This window comes from Hippocampus bargibanti, linkage group LG09 (assembly GCF_051943395.1).
Source record: "Hippocampus bargibanti isolate YZ-2025 linkage group LG09, ASM5194339v1, whole genome shotgun sequence".
NCBI lineage: Eukaryota > Metazoa > Chordata > Actinopteri > Syngnathiformes > Syngnathidae > Hippocampus > Hippocampus bargibanti.
In genome coordinates, this window is record NC_142742.1 from 4,187,085 (window position 1) to 4,212,523 (window position 25,439).

The following is a 25,439-nucleotide window of genomic DNA, read 5'->3' on the forward strand; positions in this document are numbered from 1 at the left end:
AAAGTAGAAAATTATGTTTTATGGGGACCCGGGAACGGATTATTCTCGTTTTAATGGTTTCCTAAGGGAAATTAATTTTTGGGATACACACTTTTCGCCTTACACACTCTGTCTGGGAACCAATTAAGTTCGTAAGCCGAGATATATATATAAAAAAAAAATACCAATCACAGATCTGGGAAAGTAGGACATTACTTACGACCATGAACTCCAGACCCTATTTTAAAAATTTTAATTGTCCGCCTGGCTCCGCAACACGCTAGCAGGCCGGCAACGCGTACGACAATTTTGGCCAGCCAGCATCTCACTCTCGCACAGCAATCGACTCCGTGATGGCAACAGATGGGGGAGTTTGCGAGTCATTTAGCCTCCGACTCTCGATTCAACATTTTGAATGGATTTCGACTTACGACCATTTTGACTTACGACCGTTTGGTCGGAACGGAACTCGGTCGTAAGTTGGATGTTACCTGTATTTACAAAAATCCCAAGAGAAAGTAAAGTTGTGATTTTTTTTTCCCCTGATAGGCAAAAAACTGCGGATGACATCACTAACCAAGCTGAAGTGGGATCACTTCAGAGACAGCAAAGAAGTACACAGAGTCCCATATTTAATAATTCATGAAAAACTCACTCACGCGCAACACGGAAAGTGGTCCACCGTCTATTTTTAGAGTGTTGAACCGATTTCGGTTTCGCTTCAAGGCCATCTTTGGCTATTTTATCTGTTGCGAAGGGAGTACTACTAGAATTTACAGGAGGATTCCGAAAAAAAGCATGGAGGACTAGAGGACCACTGAGAACTTAACGTTCAGACACGATGTATGAATATGAAAAAAAAATAATAAGAACAAAAAAAAAAAAAATACAGAGGAGACGCACCTGGATAGGGCACCCGGCCTTTGGTCACAAGCTCTGTCAGCAAGATTCCGAAGGACCACACGTCGGATTTGATGGTGAACTTCCCATACAAAGCCGCCTCGGGTGCAGTCCACTTAATTGGAAACTTTGCACCTACAAATGATTTAAAAAATAATAATAAACAAATAAAATAAGGCGGTTCTCTATTTTTTATACCAAAATCGGCAATTATATTTTCAAAGTTGTGGAATAAATCAGTCAAGCAGTATAACACAATACATTTTTATTTTTCATTGATATTTTTAACTCATTCACTGCTATTCATGAATTTATTCAGGAATTTAAAATATGAAGTAGAGCACCATTCCCGAATTTGTTTGTTCATGCTTGGCGGCCGATAAAGCGCTGGCCGTGGCCTTTGGTAATGTTTCTTCTCTTCCACAAGGGGCAGCATTTCCCTTTTTTCCATGTTAGCGCTTTGTTCCAGTTTCAGCTGTTGTTAAAGTGCTATATTAACCAATATTGCATTGTATTTTGGACAACTGCCCTCATTTCAAGCTCATATAACTACAGACCCATCTCATTTAGGAATTAACTCTTTGTTTCTGATGAAAGAAGACAGTCTCAGGTTTGTAACGCTGTATTAAATGTTTATGTAGTCCTAAAACTCAATATTCTGTGGGTACTGGAATTCAAGTGAAAATGACAAAAACCCTGGCACTCGAGTGGACACATTTTTGCACATCGTCTGGCAGCGAATGAGTGAAAAAGAGGGAATCACATTTTGAAAGGTAGCACGAGTGATTGCCCGTTGATCAGCTATTAGAATTTTATTTATCCACCAAAATATTGGAATCACAAAGTGAAACACTGAACACATATGATTAAAGCATGAACAATATTTTTTGTTCTTGTGAATATATTTAGATTATTTACATGACCATTTCTGGTGTATAAGGCGTACCCAAAAGCCTTGATTTTCTTCAAAAAAATGACCCTGCACCTTATATGTAAAGTCATATGAAGCCACACAAACACAATCAAAACAATCTACTGTCACGCCTTATAATGTGGTGTGCCTTATATTTGGATAATCTTTATATATATTTCTATATTATATTTAGAAAACTTTTGTCATTCATTGAAGGTGTGCCTTATACACCGGTGGGCCTTATATATGGAACATGTTTGAAAATACAACATTCATTGGGGGTGCGCTTTATACACCGGAAAATACGGTATTTATTTTTTATATTAATATTTTTAACAGTAAAGCATGATACAATGTTGTATTCAGTACAGTTTACTTGGATTGAATGTATATGTCATGTTTTGCATGGTGGTGATGGCGGGTGCGGATCCCAAAAAGCAGGCAGGAGGGAGCAGGCGGTTGTGTTTGACAAATTGTATTAAAATAAAGTCAGCAGGAACAAAATGTAAAACATCAAAATCAACTGAACAGAAAAAATACAAAGTATCAAAAGAAAACCAAGTGTAAAGGTCCGCCAATGTTAATCAAACACATGCACAGCATACAATACATGCGATTGCAGACAAAGCATGCAACAAACAATGAACCGACACCGGATGGTCGTGCCGGGAGTCCTTTTAAGTGTCACTGATTAAAACGACCAGCACCTGCGAGGCTGCAGGCAGGGCCGACGTCGCTACCCATTGGTCGCCAATCCGAACGTGGCAGTCCGCCACTGATCGGGACGACCAGCACCTGTGCATGTGCAGGCGGGGCCGACAGCGCCACCCGTTGGTCGCCAACCAGATCATGACAGTATACATTTCCATTCAATCCTTCCATCACTTTTATTTTCAAACACTTATTCAATGTCATTTTTTTAATTTAAATTTTGTGCGAGGTACATGCTAAAAATCTTCAATTCCATTCAGTTTACTTGCGGTTTTCATGTTCAAATTGTGCATCGTGATTTGAATACATTTTCATCATCATCCTCCTACCTTGTCTCGCTGTGTACTCGTTGTCCTCAATGAGGCGGGCCAGACCAAAGTCAGCAATCTTACACACCAGACTGTCTCCGACCAGAATGTTGGCAGAGCGCAGGTCCCTGTGGATGTAGTTCATCCTTTCGATGTACGCCATGCCAGCTGCCACCTGGAAAGTCATTTCATCTTATCACGGGAGCGCATTCACAAACGCACAAAAGCCACTGACGGGGTTTTTTTGTGTTGTTGTTTTTTTTTTTTAACTTCACAAGCAAATGAATTCCAAAGGGTTTTTGTCACATCTTGTTTTGTGGGATCTGTTGAAAGAACAAGTTTTAGATTTGATGGCACACCTGAGCCGCCATGTCCACCAGATTCGGGAGTTTCAGGCCTCGCCCTTCTCCATCTTTGAGGAAGTCCAGCAAACTCCCTGAAACACAGAACGCGCCATGTTATTTTATTTGCGTCTCTTGACTCTTTTAATTTCTGTTAAATTGTCAATATAGAGACTCTTGGTTTGTTTATCTATCTATCTATCTATCTATCTATCTATCTATCTATCTATCTATCTATCTATCTATCTATCTATCTATCTATCTATCTATAATAAAGTATGTATTTATGTATGTATTTATTTATTTCTATTTTAATTTATTTATGTATTTGTTTATTTGTGTATTTATTTAGCTATTTTTTCTATCTTTAGCTAGTTAGTTATTTGGTTAATTATTTATGTTTTAATTTATGTATGTATTTATTTATCAATTTATTCATTAATTAAAATATATACATATATATAAAATATTGTAAAATATTTATTTCTTTATTCATTCACTTATTTATTTATGTATTCATATATTTGGTTATTTATTTAGATTTTAATTTGTTTATTTGTGTATTTATTTATCTATTTTCTATTTATTTATTTCTATTTTAATTTATTTATGTATTTGTTTATTTGTGTATTTATTTATCTATTTTTTCTATCTTTAGTTAGTTAGTTATTTGGTTATTTATTTATGTTTTAATTTCTGTATGTATTTATTCAGTGCAAGTCTTAAAACGTAAAATTAGCTATATGCGGTGGAATCTTTGTAAAATACGCCCAGTAGAAGTCATTTTACAAATTATGGACACAACTTGTCCGGAGACGTCGGTTGTCCTTTAAGGGCAACTGCTGCCATCGCTCTGGTTTGAGTCGGCGTTGGCGGATGTTCAAGACGTAAACGACACCTACTGTGTGGTTCATTACTACCCCGTGAATTACGTACCTTTATTCATGTACTCGGTAACGATATAGATGGGCTCCTCGGAAACCACGGCATACAGCTGCACCAGTTTATCGTGCCTTAACTTCTTCATGATCTGCGCCTCCTCCAGGAAGGATTCGGGCGACATGGTGCCCGGCTTCAGGGTCTTCACCGCCACCTTAGTGGTGCCGTTCCACGTGCCTGCAAAATGTCAGTTACACATTATTTGGATGCTCACTGAACACTTTGGTCCTCCATCTTTGTTGTGAATTTTGAGTATTATTTTCATAAAATGCCTTTATTTTGTTACAGTGACATCATTTTGATGAGCGTGTTTATTTCAGTGTACTTTTATGATTGTGCCTTTAGCTTGCAGCGGCGTGTTGCTTGATTGCGATGGAACACGCAGAGAGTCATTTTAAAATGTAATCGAAAATGTGGCATAATATAAAAAATTATCATCATAAAATTTAAAGGCTAGTAAAGGAACAAAAATGAAACAATCCAAAAATACAATGTGAAACAAAACAATCATAAAAAGTAAACAAAGTTTTTTTTTCCAATATTTAGCAATAATATAATAATAATAATAATAATAATAATAATAATAATAATAATAATCAAAAATAATCTGTATTGTTGATTTTAAAAATATTACAGCACAAAAAAATGGGTGTCTTTAACTCAATACGTTGCCACTCGGATGGAACCAATTAATAAGCTTCATACCATTGAGCCGATCAATGATCAGTGAGCCTAAAAAAAAATAAAACCGATCAGCAGATGGACTATTTAAGAAAGTTCTTGAACTCATTCACTGCCAGCATATGCAAAAATGTGTCCACTCCAGTGACAGGGTTTTTGTCATTTTCACTTGAATTCCAGGATACACTGAATATTGAATTTTAATAATAATAATAATAATAATAATAATAATAATAATAATAATAATAATAATAAGAAGAAGAAGAAGAAGAAGAAGAAGAAGAAGAAGAAGAAGAAGAAGAAGAAGAAGAAGAAGAATCAGAATAAGAATAAGAAAAATTAGAAGAATAAGAAGTAAAAGAAGAAAAAGAAGAAGAATACATTTAATTTCTAAGCGCGTTTCAAAACTCTCAAGGTCACTTTACAGTCACATGATATTCTTTCTGCGGGTGAGCAGCGGCAGCCACACGCGGCGGGGTTTAGGACTACATGAACATTCAGCGCAGTGTAAGAATTCTTATTCTGTTCTAAATGATATATAGTATAATTTATATATATATTATTATTATATGTTATTTTCTAAATTATATGGGTCTAAACTTATATGAGCTTGAAATGAGGGCAGCTGTCCAAAACAATACATATTGGTTTATATTGTGCTTTAACAACAGCCGAAGCTGTAACAAAGTGCTAACATGAAAAAAAGGGGAATGCTGCACCCTTGTGGAAGGGAAAAAAATATTCATGGACAGCGCGTTATCGGCACCCAAACAAGAAAAAACAAATTCAGGAATAGCGCTCTACGTCATATTTTTAATTCCCGAATAAATTCATCAATGGCAGTGAACGAGTTAAAAAATGCCCGCAATTGATAGATTTTCCCAGGACGACTCACCCATCCAAACCTCCCCAAACTGTCCATTTCCGAGTCGCTTGATGAGCTGCAGCGATTCCCGCGGGATCTCCCACACGTCTTTGGTTTTGACGGACAGGTCGGTCAGACGGGGCATGCCCTTGTGGCATGGCACGATCAGCCGGCAGCACAGTCCCGCCGCCCTCGCTGCGGGAGACGCGCATCTGTGACATCTGTACGACGTGGCGCCGATCCAAACGTAGACTCTTGGCGAAAACTCACCGGAATAGTGGTGTACAAGTTGCTGGAGCGTCTCGAACTGGGCTCTGGTGGTGATATAGTAACCGCCGCTGTCCAGTTTGCGAATTTTGTAGTGTTTGACGTGGTCTCCCTTGATGTCGTCCCAGTCCTGGATGGAGAGGGAGTAAGCCCCTGGAACCAACAAGACGCACAAAGTAAATGTTAATCTTTAAAATCCACACGTGGAAGTCATTCAAGTACAGTGATACCTTGTCTTACGAACTTAATTGGTTCCTAGACAGAGTGTGTAAGGTGAAAAGTGTGTAGCCCAAAAATTAATTTCCTATAGGAAACCATTACAATGAGAATAATCCGTTCCCAGGTCCCCAGAAAACATAATTTTCTAAGCCTTAAAACTACACAAAATATACATTATTTTATGTATAATAAACATGCTATGGCGCCGCGAGAGTGGCTGCCTTTCCAGCAGCTCCTGTATTTTGTTTTTTGTACTTCTTCCTTTCCTTCACTCTTCCTTTCATCACTTTGCTGCTGTGAAATGTAACTTTCTCCACTGCGAGGCTAATATAGGCTAATCCAATCCGACCCAACAGTTGGCATTTTGGCATAGAAGTGAGTTGAGGAAGTCCATTTCGATAAAAGGAGTGCTTTGCTATCATTTTGTGGCATCCATATGCAATTTCGAAACATGTGCGTATGTGAGATTGCACTATAAGGTTTCAGGCTATGTTGCTTTTGAGCCGTATGTTACCAGAAAAAAAGTTAGCATTTGTACCTTTGGTCGTTTCGCTCTCCCGGATGAGAAAGGTGCCTCTAGCGTTGCTATTGGACAACAGCTGCCGCTCGGCATCCTTCCGGCCCAGTTTCCCAAAATACCAGCTGCGGAAATAAAGTGACTGTAAAGCGTCATGCCTTTAAAACATAATATCTTTCATTTCTCACGGCACGTTTGTGAGATGAAGCTTGAAATATTAATGACAAGGTCTGCGAGTGTCATATATGAAAGGGGGAGGGTAAAAATAAAATTATACTCACTCTTCGGCTTGGATGGAGTCCACCGGAGCGACGTAATTACTGGGAATGTAACCAGTTCCACCTGTGGTAAGGGAGCGGGCCTCCCACCAGTCACCCTCTCTGTTGGAAACGACGACAGACAGGAAGTCAGAGGCGCTTTGGAAGTGCGCAGGTCTTTTAGCAATCAATACAAAGCGCTAAACATTCTTTAAAAAGATGTTCCGTTTCTCCCAAAACAATAAAAACACTTTACACCCTGTTAGCTATGATTGCTCATGTTTTAAATATAATCAAGAGTGGGTATTCTTTACAAATATATGTTGTTTTTTTCCAAAAGGCTAGCTAGCAGCACATATTGACCCTGTTAGCTACTATAGCTAATGTTTTACATTGAATCCAGAGTAGGCATTCTTAACAAAGATGTTTTACTCTTCCCCAAAGGATACTCGCACATATCCTCCATGTTAGCGGCTATCGCTAACATTTTACGTTTCATCCAGAGTTGGCATTCTTTCCAAAATAAAGTTTTGTTCTTCCCAAAAGGCTAGCAGTACATATCCTCCCTGTTAGCTACTACAGCTAATGTTTTACATTTCATCCAAAGTAGGCATTTTTACAAAAAAAAAAAAAGAGTTTTGTTCTTCCCAATAGGCTAGCAGCACGTATCCTCCATGTTAGCTACTTTAGCTAATGTTTTACTTTTCAATCAGTGTATACATTCTTGACAAAAAAGTTTTGTTGTTCCCAAAAGGCTAGCAGCAAATATCCTCCCTGTTAGCTGCTATAGCTAATGTTTTATGTTTTATCCAGAGTAGGCATTTTTGACAAAATAATTTCGTTATACCCAAAAGGATAACCGCACATACCCTCCATGTTAGCTACTATAGCGAATGTTTTACATTTCATCCAGAGGTGGCATTCTTTACAAAAACGTTTTGTTCTTCTGAAAATGATACCTGCATATATCCTCCATGTTAGCTACTATAGCTAATGCTTCACTTTTCATTCAGAGTAGGCATTCTTAACAAATATGTTTCGTTCTTCCTAAAAGGATACCCGCACATATCCTTCATGTTAGCTACTATAGCTAATGTTTTACATTTCATCCAGAGTAGGCATTCTTTACAAAAAAAGTTATGTTTTTCCCAAAAGGCTGGCAGCATATATGCTCCCTGCTAGCTACTATAGCTAATGTTTTACGTTTCATCCAGAGTAGGCATTTTTGACAAAATAATTTCGTTATACCCAAAAGGATAACCGCACATACCCTCCATGTTAGCTACTATAGCGAATGTTTTACATTTCATCCAGAGGTGGCATTCTTTACTGCTAGCCTTTCCGAAAAGGCTAGCAGCACATATCCTCTCTGTAACCTGCTATAGCCAATGTTTTACATTTCATTCAACCCATTCTATCTTTTGACCTTCACCCCCTGCCCCCCAAATGTATTTGGGGCCTCATTGCATGCCATTTCCTGATTGATCCTACGATCAGAGCTCCGCCCTAAAGTGCTGTCCCGCACATGTTTTCAAGCTTACGTGCTGTTGAGGATCTGGAACCGCTCCCCTTTCCTGAAGCTGAGGTCATCGTCGGTCCGGGCTTCGTAGTCGTACAGCGCCACAAAGAGCGTCACCCCTGTAAGCAGAACCAAGCCGCATCTGCTAAGCGACTGATTTGAAGATGGACTTGCGAGTCGATGTCGCTTTTCTTTTTTTTGGGGGGCCTGTGGAAGTCATTAGTGGGAGTGGATGAACAGGGTGGTCAGGGTTTTCGGTTTGCTGCCACCAGGGTTGGTGATACGTCTGGTTTTGGCCTACTTGGCTTTTTCTTGTGGTTTCCATCAATGGGTCAGTCCGTATGCTGAACATATGCGGCACTGAAATGTCACACCCCCCTTCTCCCACCACCCGTCTACACCCGCTTGCCTTTTCATCTCATTTTCTGCTTTATTTCACAAACGAAACGCGGCTTCTGATGTTTAGTGTTATTGTTTCCTTTGATCGCGCGCTATGGCCGTATTAATGATTGTGTCATTGAGATCAGCAGGTCTTAAAAATCTGGAATGAACTACCTGGTTACAATCGTCATCAGTCAAGGCCAATAAATGGCGGTTTTTCTTCTAAGGGCAGTGCCCCCCCCCCCCCCCACACACACACACACAACTTGATGCCGGCGGACGGTGCTACGAAATTCAGTTCAATCATTTGTTGTAACTGTGTCTCTGCAAACTGGTCGTCAGATGTGCGTGACGGAGCTTCGGGGATCATTTAGGTCACACTGTTTCCATTAATAATCATAATGTTATTATTTATTAGCTAGCTAGCTAGCTTTCTATTTGAGTTACTTCCGGATTGAGTGAAAGCTAGCGCGTGTGGCTGCCGCTGCTCACCCACAGAAAAACTTATCCTGTGACTGCAAAGTGACTGAGAGTTTTGAAAGGCGCTTATAAATGAAATGTATTATTATTATTTATCAGCTACCTAGCTAGCTTTCTATCTATTTGAGTTACTTCCAGGTTGAGTGAACGCTGGCGTGTGTGGCTGCCGCTGCTTACTCACAGGAAAACTTATCCTGTGAATGTAAAGTGACCTTGAGCATTTTGAAACTGTAAAGTGACCTTGAGAGTTTTGGAAGGCGCTTATAAATGAAATGTATTATTATACAATAATAATAATAATACATTTCATTTATGAGCGCATTCCAAAACTCTCAAGGTCACTTTACAGTCACAGGATAAGTTTTTTTTCTGTGGGTAAGAGGCGGCAGCCACACGCGCCAGCATTCACTCAACCCGGAATAACTCAAATAGAAAGCTAGCTAGCTAGCTAATAGCTAGTGAACAGATATTAAGCTAGATAGCCATCTAGAGAGCTAATAGATAGCTAGATAATAGATAGTTGGCTAGGTAGCCAACTAGATAGCCAAACAGCTAATAGCTAACTATCTAGATAGCCAGCTAGTCAGCCAGATAGCTAGTAGATAGCTAGCTAGGTAGCCAGCTAGATAGCCAGCTAGATAGCCAAATGCCAGCTAAATAAAAAGAAGTGAAGAGCAATAACCAGGGTAGACGGGGAAAAAAATATTTTATTAATTAATATTAACTCGTAACTAGTGGACATCCACCTTGATCTGACTGAATTGATTAAGAGTGGCGGGTAATGACCAAAAAAAAATGTTTTGATGGTAAAGGGACTCGTTTTGGCTCATTCATTAATCCCAAAAAGTAGGCCAGAGTATCTGCAAGCTGGCACTCAAATGGTTAACGTGGCTTGCGATGTGCTCCTATAAGTAGGACTTGCTGACATTTTATTTCGGTTTAGTAAAGTCAACTTTTTTTTTTTCTTGGTGGCTTGACGCTCCTCTGCCAACGAAACGTCTTCTAGCATTTAGGAAGTGGTGGAAGACAGTATAAATAGAAAACCCAGGCCACCATTTTGGTTTACACAGACGACAATCTAACTGGGGTTTGACTCCTGGACTTGGCGTGCAGCTCACAGTTTGGCTTTCTGGATTTATGCAAAAGCACAAACACTTTCAGACTGATTTATTTCTTTTTTTTAAAGCGTTCTTAGCACATTAAAGTTGTACTCAGTGATGTCTTGCTCGCATGGGGACCAGCTGAATTTAATGTCTCAATGTCTCAACTACAGAGAGAGAGTACCTACCAGACATGTATTTAAACAAACAACATCAATTATTTATTCAAACATTTGCTGTCAATTGATTGTTTACACTTATTAGTGGAGCAGTCTAAAATAGCGAATACATATTATATTTGACTTATAATATAAGAGATTCCGATTATGTTACGGCAGTGTAGATTGCAGTCTCGCGCAGTGCAAATTTGCCAGGAGGTATAGATTATTATTTATATTTGTGTGTTTTTATTGCTCTTGTTTTTGACCATAATGAGATAAATAAAATGTATGTGTATTTTTTATTATGATTATGATTTTATTTGTAGAATATTTGTATAATAATAATAATAATAATAATAATAAGAAGAAGAATACATTTAAGTGCTTTTCAAAGCTCTCAAGGACACTTTACAGTCACAGACAAGCATAGGTACTGTAATAAATAAAATACAATCACAAATAGAATACAATAAATAAAATACAATTATAAATACAATAATTATAATTACAACAACGACAATAATAATAATTATTAAAATTATTATTATTACAGTAATTATGATTATTACTGTTATCCTTATCATCATCATCATTATTATTACTATTATTATATTACTTTTATCATTACTATAATAATTACTATTAGTATCATTATTATTATCATTATTATTACTATTATTATCATCATTATCATAATAACAATAATAATAATAATAATAATTATTATTATTATTATTAGTATTACTACTGTACTTGTTATTATTCTTACTATTATTATCATCATTATTAATAATATTATTGTTATTATTATTGGTATTATTATTACTACTATAATATTTGTATTTTATTATTATATTATTATTATTATTATTATTATTATTATTATTATTAGTAGTAGTAGTAGTAGTAGTAGTAGTAGTAGTAGTAGTAGTAGTAGTCGTAGTAGTATTAGTAGTAGTATTATCATTATTATAATAATTATTGGATTGGATTGGATTTGCCTTTATTAGACTCGCAGTGGAGAAATTTACATTAAGCAGCAGCAAAGTTATGACATTATAGCTAAAATAAAATCAAATATTATTACGATCATTATTATGATTATTATTATGACTCACTCCCGGGCCTGGTCCTATGTAACCTCCTAAAGACACATAATTTTTTTCCTTTTCACTGATAACAAGGTTTCAGAGCAAGTCCCAAAAGTTATGTGATTCTTTTTTTTTTTTTGCACCCCCCACCCCTTCAAAAAATGGGATATTTACGATGACCATCACATCATGTGGATTGTTTTTGCAACGCTTGAATGGTTATAAGATTCATCACCAGCCTCATATTATCACAACAGCTTTCAGGCCTTCCAGGCGGCGCCTCCCAACAGAATTTTCACAAGCGTTTTTAATTGTGGCAATAACACAGAGTACAAACGCTCATACGAGCTAAATCTAAATGAAAACAGCTGTCAAAGCCCACCTGGGGGTGTTTTTTTTTCTCCTACAGATGAAATCTCACCTGTTCCTCCACGGGAGCGCAGCGTGCCCGACTGCGAGGACGTGTGGACGCCTCCAAACACGGTGACCCCCTGCGTAGCTCCGCCTCCGCCGTGGAAGTTGTTGTAATTGGGGATACTGGTGACCCCGAAGCTGGGGGGGTAGTGCTGCGGCGTGGGGTCGGCGCCATAACGGTAGCCGGGGTGGTGCGAGAGGCTTGAGTCGCGCTCGTCGGTGAGTTTTGCTGCGTCTTTATCCTTACATTGGACGCAGCCCATTCTCTAGGTTCTGTGGAGGCGACACGGGAAATTAGGAATGAGTAGGAAAGTGGGTGGGTGGCCCGGGGGCTGTAGGAGGGGGCTGGGGGGGGTGAATATAGCTGCCAACGCCAGCAGGGAAATTATGATTCAATGTTCCATTATTTCAGCGGCTTCCTCGGAGGCTCAGAACTGGTCGTCGGAACAATCTTTCAATTAGGCTGAAATTAAACACCATATTTTAAGCGGCGCAACTAATTATACCATTCAACGAAATTCGGTGGAGCCGTACTAAATTATCTTTTTTTATGCAGTGACACTGACTTTTGACCAATAGCCCGACATTCCATTTATTTATTTATTTATTTATTTATATTTATGCATTTAATTATTTAATTATTTGTTATTTCATCCAGTTATTTATTCATTCATTTGTTCATATTTATATAAACATATATATATATATTTATGTATTTATGTATGTATGTATGTATGTATGTATTTATTCATTTGTTTATCTGGTCAATCGTTTATTTATGTAGCTATTTTATTATTTTTTATTCATTTATATATATATATTCATGTATGTGTGTATTTATTTATTTATTCAGTTATTTATTTAGTTTTTCAGTTCTTTATTTATTTATAGTTATATCCATATTTATGCATGTATTTACAGTAAAGTGTCGTTATATCGGTATTCAAGGGAGTCCGAAAAAATATCGATATAACCGGGACTATCGATATATCCGACCCTGTTTGCATGTAATTTTCTCCGTGCGTGCATAGAAATAGTATCGATATAACCGGGACTATCGATATATCCGATATCGATATAACGAGACTTTACTGTATTTATTTATCTGTTCATTCACACATTCATTTATTTAATTGTTCATTTATTTATTCAGTTATTTGATTATTTATATGCCTATTTATGCAGGTATTTATTTATCTATTCATGTATGTATTGGTGCCAATATTTATTTGTTTATTTATCTGTCTATCATTCCATTTATTAATTTATATTATTGATTTATTGATTTATTTATTTGTGCATCAATTTATGTATTTTCAATTGCAATTCGATGCAAATGGCCCATTATCAGTAATTGTGTGATTTTGTAGTCATGAATTCACCTTTGTGCATTTGTGCAATATATATATATATATATATATATATATATATATATATATATATATATATATATATATATATATATATATATATATATAAAATATATTAAAAAATATATATATATATAAAATATATTTTAAAAAAAAATATATATATAAAATATATATTAAATATATATATATATATATATATATATATATATATATATATATATATATATATATATATATATATATATATACATACAGTAAAGTCTCGTTATATCGATATCGGATATATCGATAGTCCCGGTTATATCGATACTATTTCTATGCACGCACGGAGAAAATTACAGCAAACAGGGTCGGATATATCGATAGTCCCGGTTATATCGATATTTTTTCAGACTCCCTTGAATATCGATATAACGAGACTTTACTGTGTGTATATATATATATATATATATATATATATATATAAATAATTTTTTTGCGCTTTTTTATCATGATTTAAAGATGCCAGACTAGCACAGTAAAACGTTATCCTCAAAATGGCAGAATCTTGTCATTCCTCTCACTATTTTGACACCAGGTTGTCAAGTGTCCAACCAATCATTGGAGATTGTAAGACACCAAGCCATTAAAAGCTTTTTACAAGCTCTACTTTTTATCCCCAGTAGCACAGCCACACTCGCCGGAAGACTTTCCACCCCGCTATGGCATTTACAAGTTCCCCCCGTGCCATTTGCTTTTTGTTTTTCCTTAGCCTCACAGCCACATTTGCCCGTTACTCACGCACGTTTCGGTTTCGTTAGCGATGTCAGAGAACGCGCACACTCTCATGATGCGATATTGCGTATTGATAAATGGAATGGCGGCCCGGTGACAGAAGCGATGATGGGAATGCGGTTAAAACAACATGGCGGATTGAGTGACTGATGATGACAGTTTGATTAGGCTTTTAAAAAAATAAAATGATTGATTGACGTTGACACACGGGTACCTTGGCCACTGATGGATGATAAATGAGTAAGCCTGTTAGCTTATTTGACCCCCCCCCCCTAAAGAAAAAACAACTGGGTAATGGCTAATTGTTTCTAGTGACTACACATTCAGACAAGCTAACAGGAAGCAAATACTCCACTGTTGATCCATGCTAAAGTCTCTTGTGTCAAAACGTGAAAACTATCTTGCGAGGGAAATGTTTCAAATTCTTAATCTTGTACTCATCCATCGAGAAAATAGTTTCCAGTACAGTAACAGGGAACGGGGGGATGACAGTGGCGCGCCGAGATGTCGGTTACTAGCCAAAAACAATACAGTTTGTGACTAAATTCCATCAGCCTTGTTTAGTATTTACAAGCTAAAACAGCCCAAAAATGCTAATGAATCACGTCGCTGTAGGCATGTGACTGCAGTTAATTTCTGGCAGTCTTGTGTACTGTTGTCTTTGTAATAATCATCATAATAATAATACATTTCATATGTAAGCACCTTTCAAAAGGTCACTTCACAGTCACAGGATAAGTTTTTCTGTGGGTGAGCAGCGGCAGCCACACGCGCCAGCGTTCACTCAACCCGGAACTCACTCAAATAGATAGAAAGCTAGCTAGCTAGCCAGCTAGATACCTAGCCATCTATATAGCTAGTCAGCGAGATAGCTAGCCAACTAGTTAGCTAGCCAGCTAGATAGCCATATTTATGGGTGCCTCTTTGAAGGCAACAGACTGGTTTAGCACATTTCCACTTATTAATGTCATCAAAAGTTGCAGCGGACATTTTATATCTCGGAGGTCAGTTACACACATGTTTTTTTTTGTCTGTACCAGAGAAAGAGTATGTCATTACCACCACAAGTCCCCCCCTCCCGGCTTTCAGAAAAAACAGATGATAGCATTGTAACTGAACACGTCACGCTATTCTAATGCCTCGGAGGAGTCCAAGTTCTTGTGACAAATTGGCCGGCATCCAATTTTTATCCTGACCCACATTATCAGGAAGATTTTCTCTACCCTAGGACATAAGCAGGATGAAAATTTCACATGGCGGCCGATCATTCTCAAGATGAAGCTTGAAAATGGGGCATTGGTCTCATTTACGCTAGCAGTTCCCAACCTCTTTTCATGTCGTGGCCGAGTGGTTGGCACGACCGCCTCACAGTGCGGACATAATGGGTTTGATTCTGGCTGCGGCCTTCCCTTGGTGGAGTTTTTCTCCAGGGAACAAATTATTTGAAACAATGCAAAAATCCATCCATCTGATTCTTTATTCTTTTATTCTATATCTTCTACTTATTTCTCTATTTTATTTATTTATTTATTTATTTATTTATTTATTTATTCATGCAAGTATTTATTTATTTAACACATATGTTTGTTTATTCATCTGCTTATTTTGCCATAACCAGTTTCACCTAACATGCCATCCCAAAAGAAATTTGTCTCTTCGCTCATGCCATACTGTCTTCTTCGGTAACGTCCCGCTTATTTATCTATTTTATTTATTCAATGATTTATTTATTCGTTTATTTATTTATTTCTCTATTTTATGTATTTGTTTATTTATTTATTTTTTTACATATGTATTTATGTACCTATTTATTTCTCTATTTTATCTATTTATTTATTTTACACATTTACAAATTTATTTCTCTATTTATTTCTTTTATTGATTTGTTTATTGACTTATTTGTTTATTTACACATTTACATATTTATTTGGTTATTTACACATCTACATATTTGTTTGTTTATATTTAGGGCTATTTATTTGTCTATTTGTTGATTTTATTTTACCCATTTACCTATTTATGTACCTATTTATTCACCAATGTATTTGTTGATTTGTATATTTGTGTATTTAGGTATTGATATATTTTTGTATGTATGTATTTATGTATGTATTTATTTATTGCGCTGTGTTCCAGCATCAGCTGTTGGTAAAGCACTATATAAATTAATTTGTATTGTATTGTATTGTATTGTATTGTATCGTCGAACGTGCTTAAAAAAACTCCAATTAATGCCCCCTTCAAAGACATCATCCTGAAATTAATTGAAGTGTGGCACAGAGGAACATACGTCTGACAAACGTATTTATGATGTCCTAGTAGGGGGGAAAGGTGTGGGGGGGGGGGGGGTGGGGCTTGAAAGACACTTTGCTGAGAATGAGCTTTTAACAAAAGTAATAAAAAAGCAATGCCGTTTTGGATGCAGGGCCTCAAAAGACGGCCATTGATCATCCTAAACTGGAAATTAATTCACGGAAACAAAAGACGTTATTTCGACAATGGCTCACATACACGCATGATACTGGAAGGTGGAACGAGATGCAAATCCATTTATAGTAAAGCTGTAGGATCGATAGAGTAAATTAAAAATGGGAGTCATTTCAGGGTCACACAGTGTATCAAATCCAGTGCACGATACAGTAAAAGAATACAGTGCAATTTTGATCATTGCGTGGAATAATCTAGACATGCACTGCTAATCTCATTACTTTTGCACTATTGCATGGCTGCCATTAGCATAACACACAAATCATGCGTTTTATGGCGTCGTTGATGGCTAACTCACTGCAGGCCACCGAGACTAATGTCTTTCACATTGCCACAACATTAAAAAAATAAGTTTTTCTTCCATTGGCCCTTGCAGAGGTGCAAAAAGTATGTTTGGTGTTGAAAAGGATTTGCGTGTCTTACATCTTGTCTTTCTTGTAAATTGAGGAGTGTTGCGGCATTCGTGGAAATACAGATGTAAGCTGCCAAAGGAGAACGTGCGCAAAACCGCATTTTTCCAAGATGCCGTTTAAAAACCAAACTGGGGGATCATCCGAAATGAGTCAAGTAAGCGGTAAGCCTTGACGAACTCGTTATATTCAATTCGTTACTTGGAAATTTGAAATTGGATTCATCTTTTTTTTCTCCATATGTTTCCGAAAGAAAAAAAAAACGTTTTTTTTTTTGTATTAAACAAAAACCAAAGTAGTCAAAATGATGAAGCACAATTCCTGTAAATTACGATAACCTGGAAGAACCAACAACTGTGCGACTGACTTGTGTAGCTTTTGGGGTTGGGGACGCTAATGAATAATAATAATAATGTGGATGAACAAATTTATAATAATCATCATCATTATAATAATAATCCATTTCATTTATAAGCGCCTTTCAAAACTCTCAAGGTCACTTTACAGTCCCAGGATCATTTTTTCTGTGGGTGAGCAGCGGCAGCCACATGCTCCAGTGTACACTCAACCCGGAAGTAATTCAAATAGATAGAAAGCTAGCTAGCTAACAGATAGCTAATAGATAACAAATAGATAGCAAATGGATAGCCAGAATGACAACAGGACCACCCGTTCCTGTGAGCATACATGGTTAAAAGAAAGTAACAAAATAAATAAACAAACAAATAAATAAACAAATATAGAAAAAATAACAAAATAAATTAATTAATTAATAAACCAACAACTAATAAATAAATAACATTAAATAAATAAATAAATAAATCAATAAATAAATAAAAGAGCTAATTAATAAATAACACAATAAATAAAAACATAACTAACAATAAATAAACAAATCCATAAACAAACACATAAATAAAGAAACAAGTAAATAAATACATAAATAAATAGATTACTTAATTAATTATGATGTATTCTTTGAGCGGAAACATGTTTTTAAGTTGGATAAACTAAAAACTAACACATAAACAAATAAACAACACAAATAACACAATAAATGAATGAATAAATAAATAAATAAATAAATAAATAAATAGATAAATAAATAAACGAATGAATGAATGAATGAATACATACATACATACATAAATAAATAACAAATAATTGTGTATTCTTTCAGTGTAAAATGTTTTCAAGTTGGAAAAACAACAAACACATAAATAAAAACAATTTAGTAAATAATAAATAAATAAAACAGCAGATAATAAATAAAACAATAAATAAAAATATAAATAACTAAATAAATAAATAATGGGGTATTCTTTTAGCATAGGTTTTCTCTATAATAGCCCTTATTTGTGCTGCATGATCTTTATTTTTTATTTTATTTTTTTAAAGACCATGTGTCAATAAAAGACAAAAAGAAAAGTACACTATTTAAAATCTCAAAGAAAAACCTGCATTAAAAAAAAAGTTGCAGTTTTCATAAACTGCGTCATCATAAAATGATTTTGCATTCGTCAGCTTAAAGGGGTCCCCTTTTTGCGCTCACATGACTGGGGTCACACTTCCCACAACACTCTCTCCACTGACGTCACACGTGACCTTCTTCAACGACGCAATGCAAGCTTAAAATGTGAGTGTCACTTCTCGGCCCGCGTGTCCACAATCTCCCACATTATGGCGGCACCGCCCGACCGAATCGTTACAATATTTGCTTGTGACAGACAAGCGACTTCATTCAGTGTATTAACAACAAGACAATGGCTGCATTTCACCAAGCTATAAGATTAGCCGGACAATGGCGGCCAGTGTTGCTTTTGCAAAGTGATTGCTATGAAAAGAGCCAGTTATAAAATAAATGAATAAATTCACAGCTGAGCCTCGCACAGAGTACATGTGTGGTATCGAGCCCAACGACGCTTCTCAAATCAACACAAAAAAAAATGATGGAATGCGTATTTTAACTCATTCACTCTCCATTCTCAAATTTATTCGGGAATTGACAGGGTGTGACGTTGACCGCCATTGCTGAATTTGTTTGAGTTTTTTTTTTTCTTCTTGGGTGCTGATAAAGCGCAGGTCAGACCTCTGGCAATGTTTTTCCCTTCCATGAGGGGGCAGCATTTACCTTTTGTCCATGTTAGCACTTTGTTATAGCTTTAGCTTTTGTTAAAGCGCTATATCGAGCAATATGTATGTGTTGTATTGTATTTTGTACAGCCGCCCCCATTTCAACCTCAGATAACTCCAGAACCATATAACTGAGGAATTAACTCTTTATTCCAATGAAAGAAGAGGTTATAATGTTCGTAATGCTGAAATGAATGTTAATATAGTCCTAAAACTTAATATTCTGTGGGTCCTACAATTTGAGTGACAATGACAAAAACGCTGGCACTAGAGTCGACATATTTTTGCACATCGTCTGGCAGTGAATGAGTTAATGAGGAAAAATAAGATTTCATGCTATTGTGCTTTAAAAAAGACAGAGTAATTACACAGGAAAACACACAGGAAGGTATACAACTCCTCTCAGCTCGTCAATACAGCACACGTATGTGACATATACAAATCAATATGTATTGTATTGTATTGTATTGTATTCGTGACAGAGGATAAAGAATATAAGACTGCCAACTGTTATACTATTTATTCATGTTCAAGCCAATGTTTAAAGAGGAACAGCCCTGAAAAATAGATGCAGTTTAGCATTATCGTTGAGTGTCATTCTCTTGTTTTTATTTTTATTGTTCGCACAGGAAAAACTATGTGATACTTTTATGAACAAGAGGCAGAATTTTCCTTCTTCCAACATAGCTCGTCTCTCTGTGCATATGTACAGTATCAATTCAACAATGTTTCTGCATTGTTGAATTGCCAATTACTACTTTTCTATTTATCCCAATTACTACTTTCCTTTTCATAAAGGCTTTCCAAGTGCTATTTCGTAGCATGTTCAGGCATTTCAGATAGGACAAAATCAGATATGTGAATTTGTGAAGAGTGAGCCATGAATAAGAAATGGTTTAAAGGACAACCGACGACTCTGGCAAGTTGTGTCCATAATTTGTAAAATGGCTTCAAATGACTACTACTGAGCGTATTTTACAAAGATTCCATCGCATATAGCTATATTTTACGTTTTAAGACTCGTGCTGAATATTCTGGAAGTCTTGTTTTTGAGTTGGTGACGAGTCCGTACGTGACGTCACTGAAAGAACGCCCCTGACCGAAAAAAAAGGACACATTGTAGCAGTCCTTCTATCATGTCAATGCTTGTTTGGTCTGAAAACCTCGTGTTGCACCAGAAAGAGCCAGAAGAGGGCGTCCAAGCTCCATATAAGGAATTTATCAGCCTGTGGAAACGGGATGATTCATTCCTCACAGGAGGTCGGTGGCCATTTCCCCCCCAATGTTGCCTCAAAATGGCACAGAATAAATTCTTTAATCGATTGCAAACATGTATGCTTTCCTCTTCAGAACTATTTGAATCGTATTCATAACTGTATGTGTAACAAGAAAGCATCTTCTCCGAATCTGAAGCCATTGTTTTGATTCTGCAGCAATGCAAGACGTCTTGGCGTGACGTCACGAACTGGGGGCGGGACTTTCTGAAAATGCCCAATTCGCAGCTCAATTTTTTTGCAGATTTTGGACACTTTAAGTCACTTTTATTAGTGTTTTGCATTTGAATAAAAATATCAGCCTGCGTGTTTTGGGTACTTTAGATGCTATAAGACGTTTTTCTGATGTCAGTTAGGAAACAAAAAAGTGACGTCGGTTGTCCTTTAATGGTGTGTTGTTAGGAAAAAAAATTAAAATCGGAGGGGAACAAAAATGGAGAATTTCCCCCTCAACTTTGGTTCAAACGTGTTTCCATAACTTATGCCAGTGGAAGAGAACAACGGTTCTTGAAGCAATACATTGGAAATAATGATGCGCTGCGCTTCGGGCAACGATTATGTGGCAAAAGAATTGAGGAATGACTGATGGAAAGTACCGACATGGGTCGCACGTTGACACCGGATGATCAAGATTGGCGGAGTAATCAACTACATCGTTCCCAAATCTGTCAACCGTGTCAAATGGATTGGTTAGCAGTCCTGTTTTATTTGTTCAAATCTTTTCCAAGCTTTTTTTCCCTCCTCCAAAACTTCATTTACACAAAAAAAAAATCAAACAAAAAAACAAAAGCCATACAGATGCCCATTGTGACTTGGAGAACAACAAGTCCTTTTGCCAGTCAAGCTCCTTTCAGTCCATTTTTCTTTTTCTCTTTCAGCCATACAAAATGACGCCACGCTCATACGGACGCACGCTCAGCTCCAGATCTGATGTCCATATTCATTAACTACTTTTGGCGCTAATCCATCCACCCATCCGTCTATTATTTTAGAGCGCTTGTTCTCATGAGGGTGGCGGGTAACTGGAGCCTCTCTCAGAGGAATTTTCACCCTGAACTGATTGCCCCATAAAAAAAAAAGCATTAAACTCTTAGACTGATAAACAATTTGATTTTCAAGTTGGCTAACGGGCATGTTTTGGGGATGATGGGAACTCACACAAATAGCGGGAGGCCATGCAAACGCCACACTCAAAGATACGTTATACTCGTTTTCAAATTAGACTTGTGGCTGTATTTATATTAGTTAAACAAAGAACGACAATCACTCACTAGCTTCAGTATAACACTTACTGAGAAAGAGAGAACTTACTGGGAAAATCAAAATATTCCACTTCCATTGCCTTATAAATCATAATGGATAGTATAGTATAGTATAAGAGAATTACTCAACATAATTTACCACAATAATTATTTATTGATTGATTTTTTTTAGCTTCTAAGTTCTTGCATTCGAAAATATTCCATCCGATCTGAAAAAATACAGTATCTATAGTGATGGATCATTTGTGTGGCTACCTAACGATACCACTTGATAGTGGGTAAAGCACTATTTTTTTTTTTTGACATTAGACGAGGCTTTGGCTTACGCACAAAAATCAAAGGCAGTTGAAACTTACCGGGACGGGTCACTAAAGTGAAATGTGCCAATATGAGAATGAAATATTCTAATTGTCATCAGATTTATGCCATTGGCAGTATGTTAGCCTGCCTCTTGCACAAAATCCACTAGGATATGATATACAGGATATACAGTAATCCCTCGTTTTTCGCTCTTAATGGGGACCAGGATCAACTATGACAGACGGAAATCAGCGAAGTAGAGTTATATAATAACCCACGTGGGAAAACAAAGATAGGTGCTGGGTTGGGCTAAGAAGATGCACAGCCAATCCACATGGCTGTAAACAATGAGATATCGTGTTGTCGTTGGGTGACTTCAGCACTGGGAACCAATCAAGCTACAGCCATGTCTAAAACCTCAGTCATTCGGCATTTTTTTTTTATTCTGAACGTTTTTTCCCTGAAAAAAAATCCGCGATAAACCGAAACTCAGATAAATGACCGCGAAGTAGCGCGGGATCACTGTAGGTGGTCACCACTTGAATAACTGCACTTGTTTGCGTTTCCACTCTGCTCTGCTATGTTTACGACTGCATGCGCGTTGCTCATTCGATCCAATCATCCTCCTCCTTCCTTCATCATCCTCGATGTTTTGATTCCAGTGTAAAATGGACGTGCGTCGCCTTTTGCACACGCTTGACACACAAACCCTGATGAAGGGGCAGCTTCGATTATCAATGGGAGGCAATTATTTGCGGATAAATCAACAGGAGGCTGTCTGCGGGGGCCTTGTTGTGTGTTGTCGGTGCGGTCTGACTGCAGTGCATCCCCATCCCAGCTGCTGCTGCGACGCTAGAGCCCCACCATCTATGGAATCCCGCTGCATAAACATCCTCACCTCACACTAATGGATCTTTATTTGTGTAGCCGTTGTGACTCCCGTCTCAAGAGCTAAAACAAAATCCAAACGGCAGTGCAAGCAATTGAAATGCAACTCGTGAGTAGGAAAATAAACGAAACGTACTTACCGGAGAGGAGGTGGGAGGTGTGGGGAGGGGTTATTTCAAACTAATCCATCGGAGTTTCCAGCCGGTGATGATTCAGCTACCTCCTCGTGATATATATTTGGATGGGTAGTTGTTTTTTTTTCTTTCTCCTAGGGGCAGGATCACACTGAGAAAGGAAATCTGGAAAGAGAGGGGGAGAGAGAATAGCGGTTCCAGTCTCTGCTGTCTCAGGAGCTCCTCGAGCCGTGCGTACATACGCCCGTGACGAAAGCAGGGAGTGGACGTCAAGAACTCTGTAGTAACAAATACCGTATCCGGTTCAACCGTTTCAAAATAAAAAGAAGTCGTGCAAAAGGGATATCATTTCGTCGGTGAAAGAAGCCTAATTTCGGTTTAAAACCACACAAAAATATCATTATATCCATAATGCAATTATACGAAATATTAAGTGCAAATAGACACATACTTAAAGGCTCAAAATACGTCGCGCGACGAGCTATGCTTTTATTTTAAAAACAGTTCCGTCTACAGTTAGCTTGCGCTTAATGGTGTTTGGCGTGGAGGTTTTGATTGACAGTAACTTCGGCCAATTGAGTGTAACAAATGGGAGGCAAATCCCACCCTCCGTTCTTCCCCTCCTCTTCCCTGGTTTGAGGTGACTGATTCCAGGGCGAAGTTGGCAAATGGTCTGCTCTACTTTGTTTGTTTATTTATTTATTCAGTCATTGATTCAGTCGATCAATCATCTGATTTGAATATCTCCTGTCTTGTGGTTATAAGGTTTGGATAAGATTTAAAAAGGAACTCCGATTGTATGGGATGTATGGGGTATAGTATAACACGTACGCATCAAGGGCAAAAAAATAAATAAATACAAAAATTAAAATAAAATGTCTCCATGCAGTTCATTTTGAGTGTACGGTCACCCACACAACTTAGTCTGTGGAACATTGAAGTTTAAATTAAATGGGAGTAGCATACGTCAAATTTAAATTTAGTGCCAATATAAAGTTTGGCTGTTTTAGTAGGCATTATATGACAATTTCTTTTAAAGCCTAAATCAGGGGTGTCAAAGTCATTTTTTTGCCACGGGCCACATTGTAGTTATGGTTTCCTCTCGAGGGGCGTTATGAATTTGGGGAACCCATTAGAATGTTTAAATCCCTTTAAATATTACATATAGAGCACACAGCAAATTAATGAATAACTCGTTTTCAAATCTGAAGTCAAGAATAATGACTTTTATTGTGGTCGACATCCAAAAATATGACATTTTGGCTCAGATTTTAGCAATCATCATGGAATTTAACAAGTTTGATTTGCTTTCGCGGGCCGAAAAAAAATGATGTGGCGGGCCGGATTTGGCCCGCGAGCCTTGACTTTGACACACGTGGCCGAAATGATTTGTGCAAACATTTTAGATTATTCATCATTACCCTACCTTCTTACTCCTAAAAACATTATTTAAACCTGGCATTCAAATGGGTTGTGTGTAGACTTATTAATCCTCTCTATGGAATAATTTGGAACATGGCCTACACGTTATACATATTTATTTATCCTTTACATCAGAATCAGAAAGCCTTTAACCATCCTAAAATGGGGAAATTTGCAGAAACATCTTCAATTTAGGTTGTTAAATGTACATTGACAGAATCGATAAAGCATATTTTTTGGATGAACAAAGAAAGTAGTCATAGAAATCTGTTACATCGATTTAAAAACATGATTTTGTGCTTAGCTTGTGAGGGTTTTTTTTAAGGTACTAGCGTGCCTAAGACTCATTTTGCAAGCACGCACACAAAATTCATGTAGATGTGAATCAGCAGTCTGGGCGTCGAACATCCCAATCTCTACTAGCTTTGTCCCCACGCGCCCCCTCCCTCAGAGTTTACATATTCATACGGCAGTGTGACGTGAAAATGGTAGCTTTGCATGTCATCTCGATAGGAAAACAATGAAGTATGGCCTACTTGGCCTGTAGAGTGGCGCGAGAGGGCGGGAGCAGAAAAGTCACCCTAATCCTGCGCCGTTTGTCTGCGTGAACTCACTCTCACTCCTCTGCCAGCCCTTCCATGTGCCGGGTGCCATTTTGGACTTGTTACCATGGAGATGTGGGTCACGGTAGTGATGGTAGCTGCTGCCGGTGGAGTCCGAGGGCTTGCTGGGTCAGGCTGCAATGTGAACTCATTAGATGTGGGTCATCGGGAAGCTCCAGCTGCAACAAGCAGATAAAATGCTATTATGCAAGTATTGGTGAGCATATGTCTTGCATTTATCATCAGAGCTGGACTTTAGGTTATATACGTGTACATATAAAAGTATTCTAACCAGTCACCACAATTACCTCTCTGAAGGTTTATGACCAGATATTCA

At 37.3% G+C, this 25,439-nt stretch overlaps 1 protein-coding gene across 2 annotated transcripts in view; it reads right to left on the reverse strand.

The window, feature by feature from the left end:
* fyna (FYN proto-oncogene, Src family tyrosine kinase a) overlaps window positions 1–23,317 on the reverse strand; it is a 28,522-nt gene extending 5,205 nt beyond the window's left edge. The window contains exons 1-11 of one of the 2 annotated variants that reach the window (XM_089004013.1): window positions 23,085–23,317; window positions 12,051–12,316; window positions 8,439–8,535; window positions 6,922–7,020; window positions 6,662–6,765; window positions 5,908–6,057; window positions 5,668–5,832; window positions 4,089–4,268; window positions 3,171–3,247; window positions 2,833–2,986; window positions 883–1,014 (exon numbers count right to left, since the gene is read on the reverse strand). In XM_089004013.1, coding sequence (XP_088860139.1) covers window positions 883–1,014; window positions 2,833–2,986; window positions 3,171–3,247; window positions 4,089–4,268; window positions 5,668–5,832; window positions 5,908–6,057; window positions 6,662–6,765; window positions 6,922–7,020; window positions 8,439–8,535; window positions 12,051–12,306 — 1,414 coding nt within the window. In that variant the 5' untranslated portion in view covers window positions 12,307–12,316; window positions 23,085–23,317. Of the gene's footprint in view, window positions 1–882; window positions 1,015–2,832; window positions 2,987–3,170; window positions 3,248–4,088; window positions 4,269–5,667; window positions 6,058–6,661; window positions 6,766–6,921; window positions 7,021–8,438; window positions 8,536–12,050; window positions 12,317–23,084 lie in introns of both variants that reach the window. The other variant, XM_089004012.1, reaches the window with a different exon arrangement.
* Between the last annotated feature and the right edge of the window lie 2,122 nt (window positions 23,318–25,439).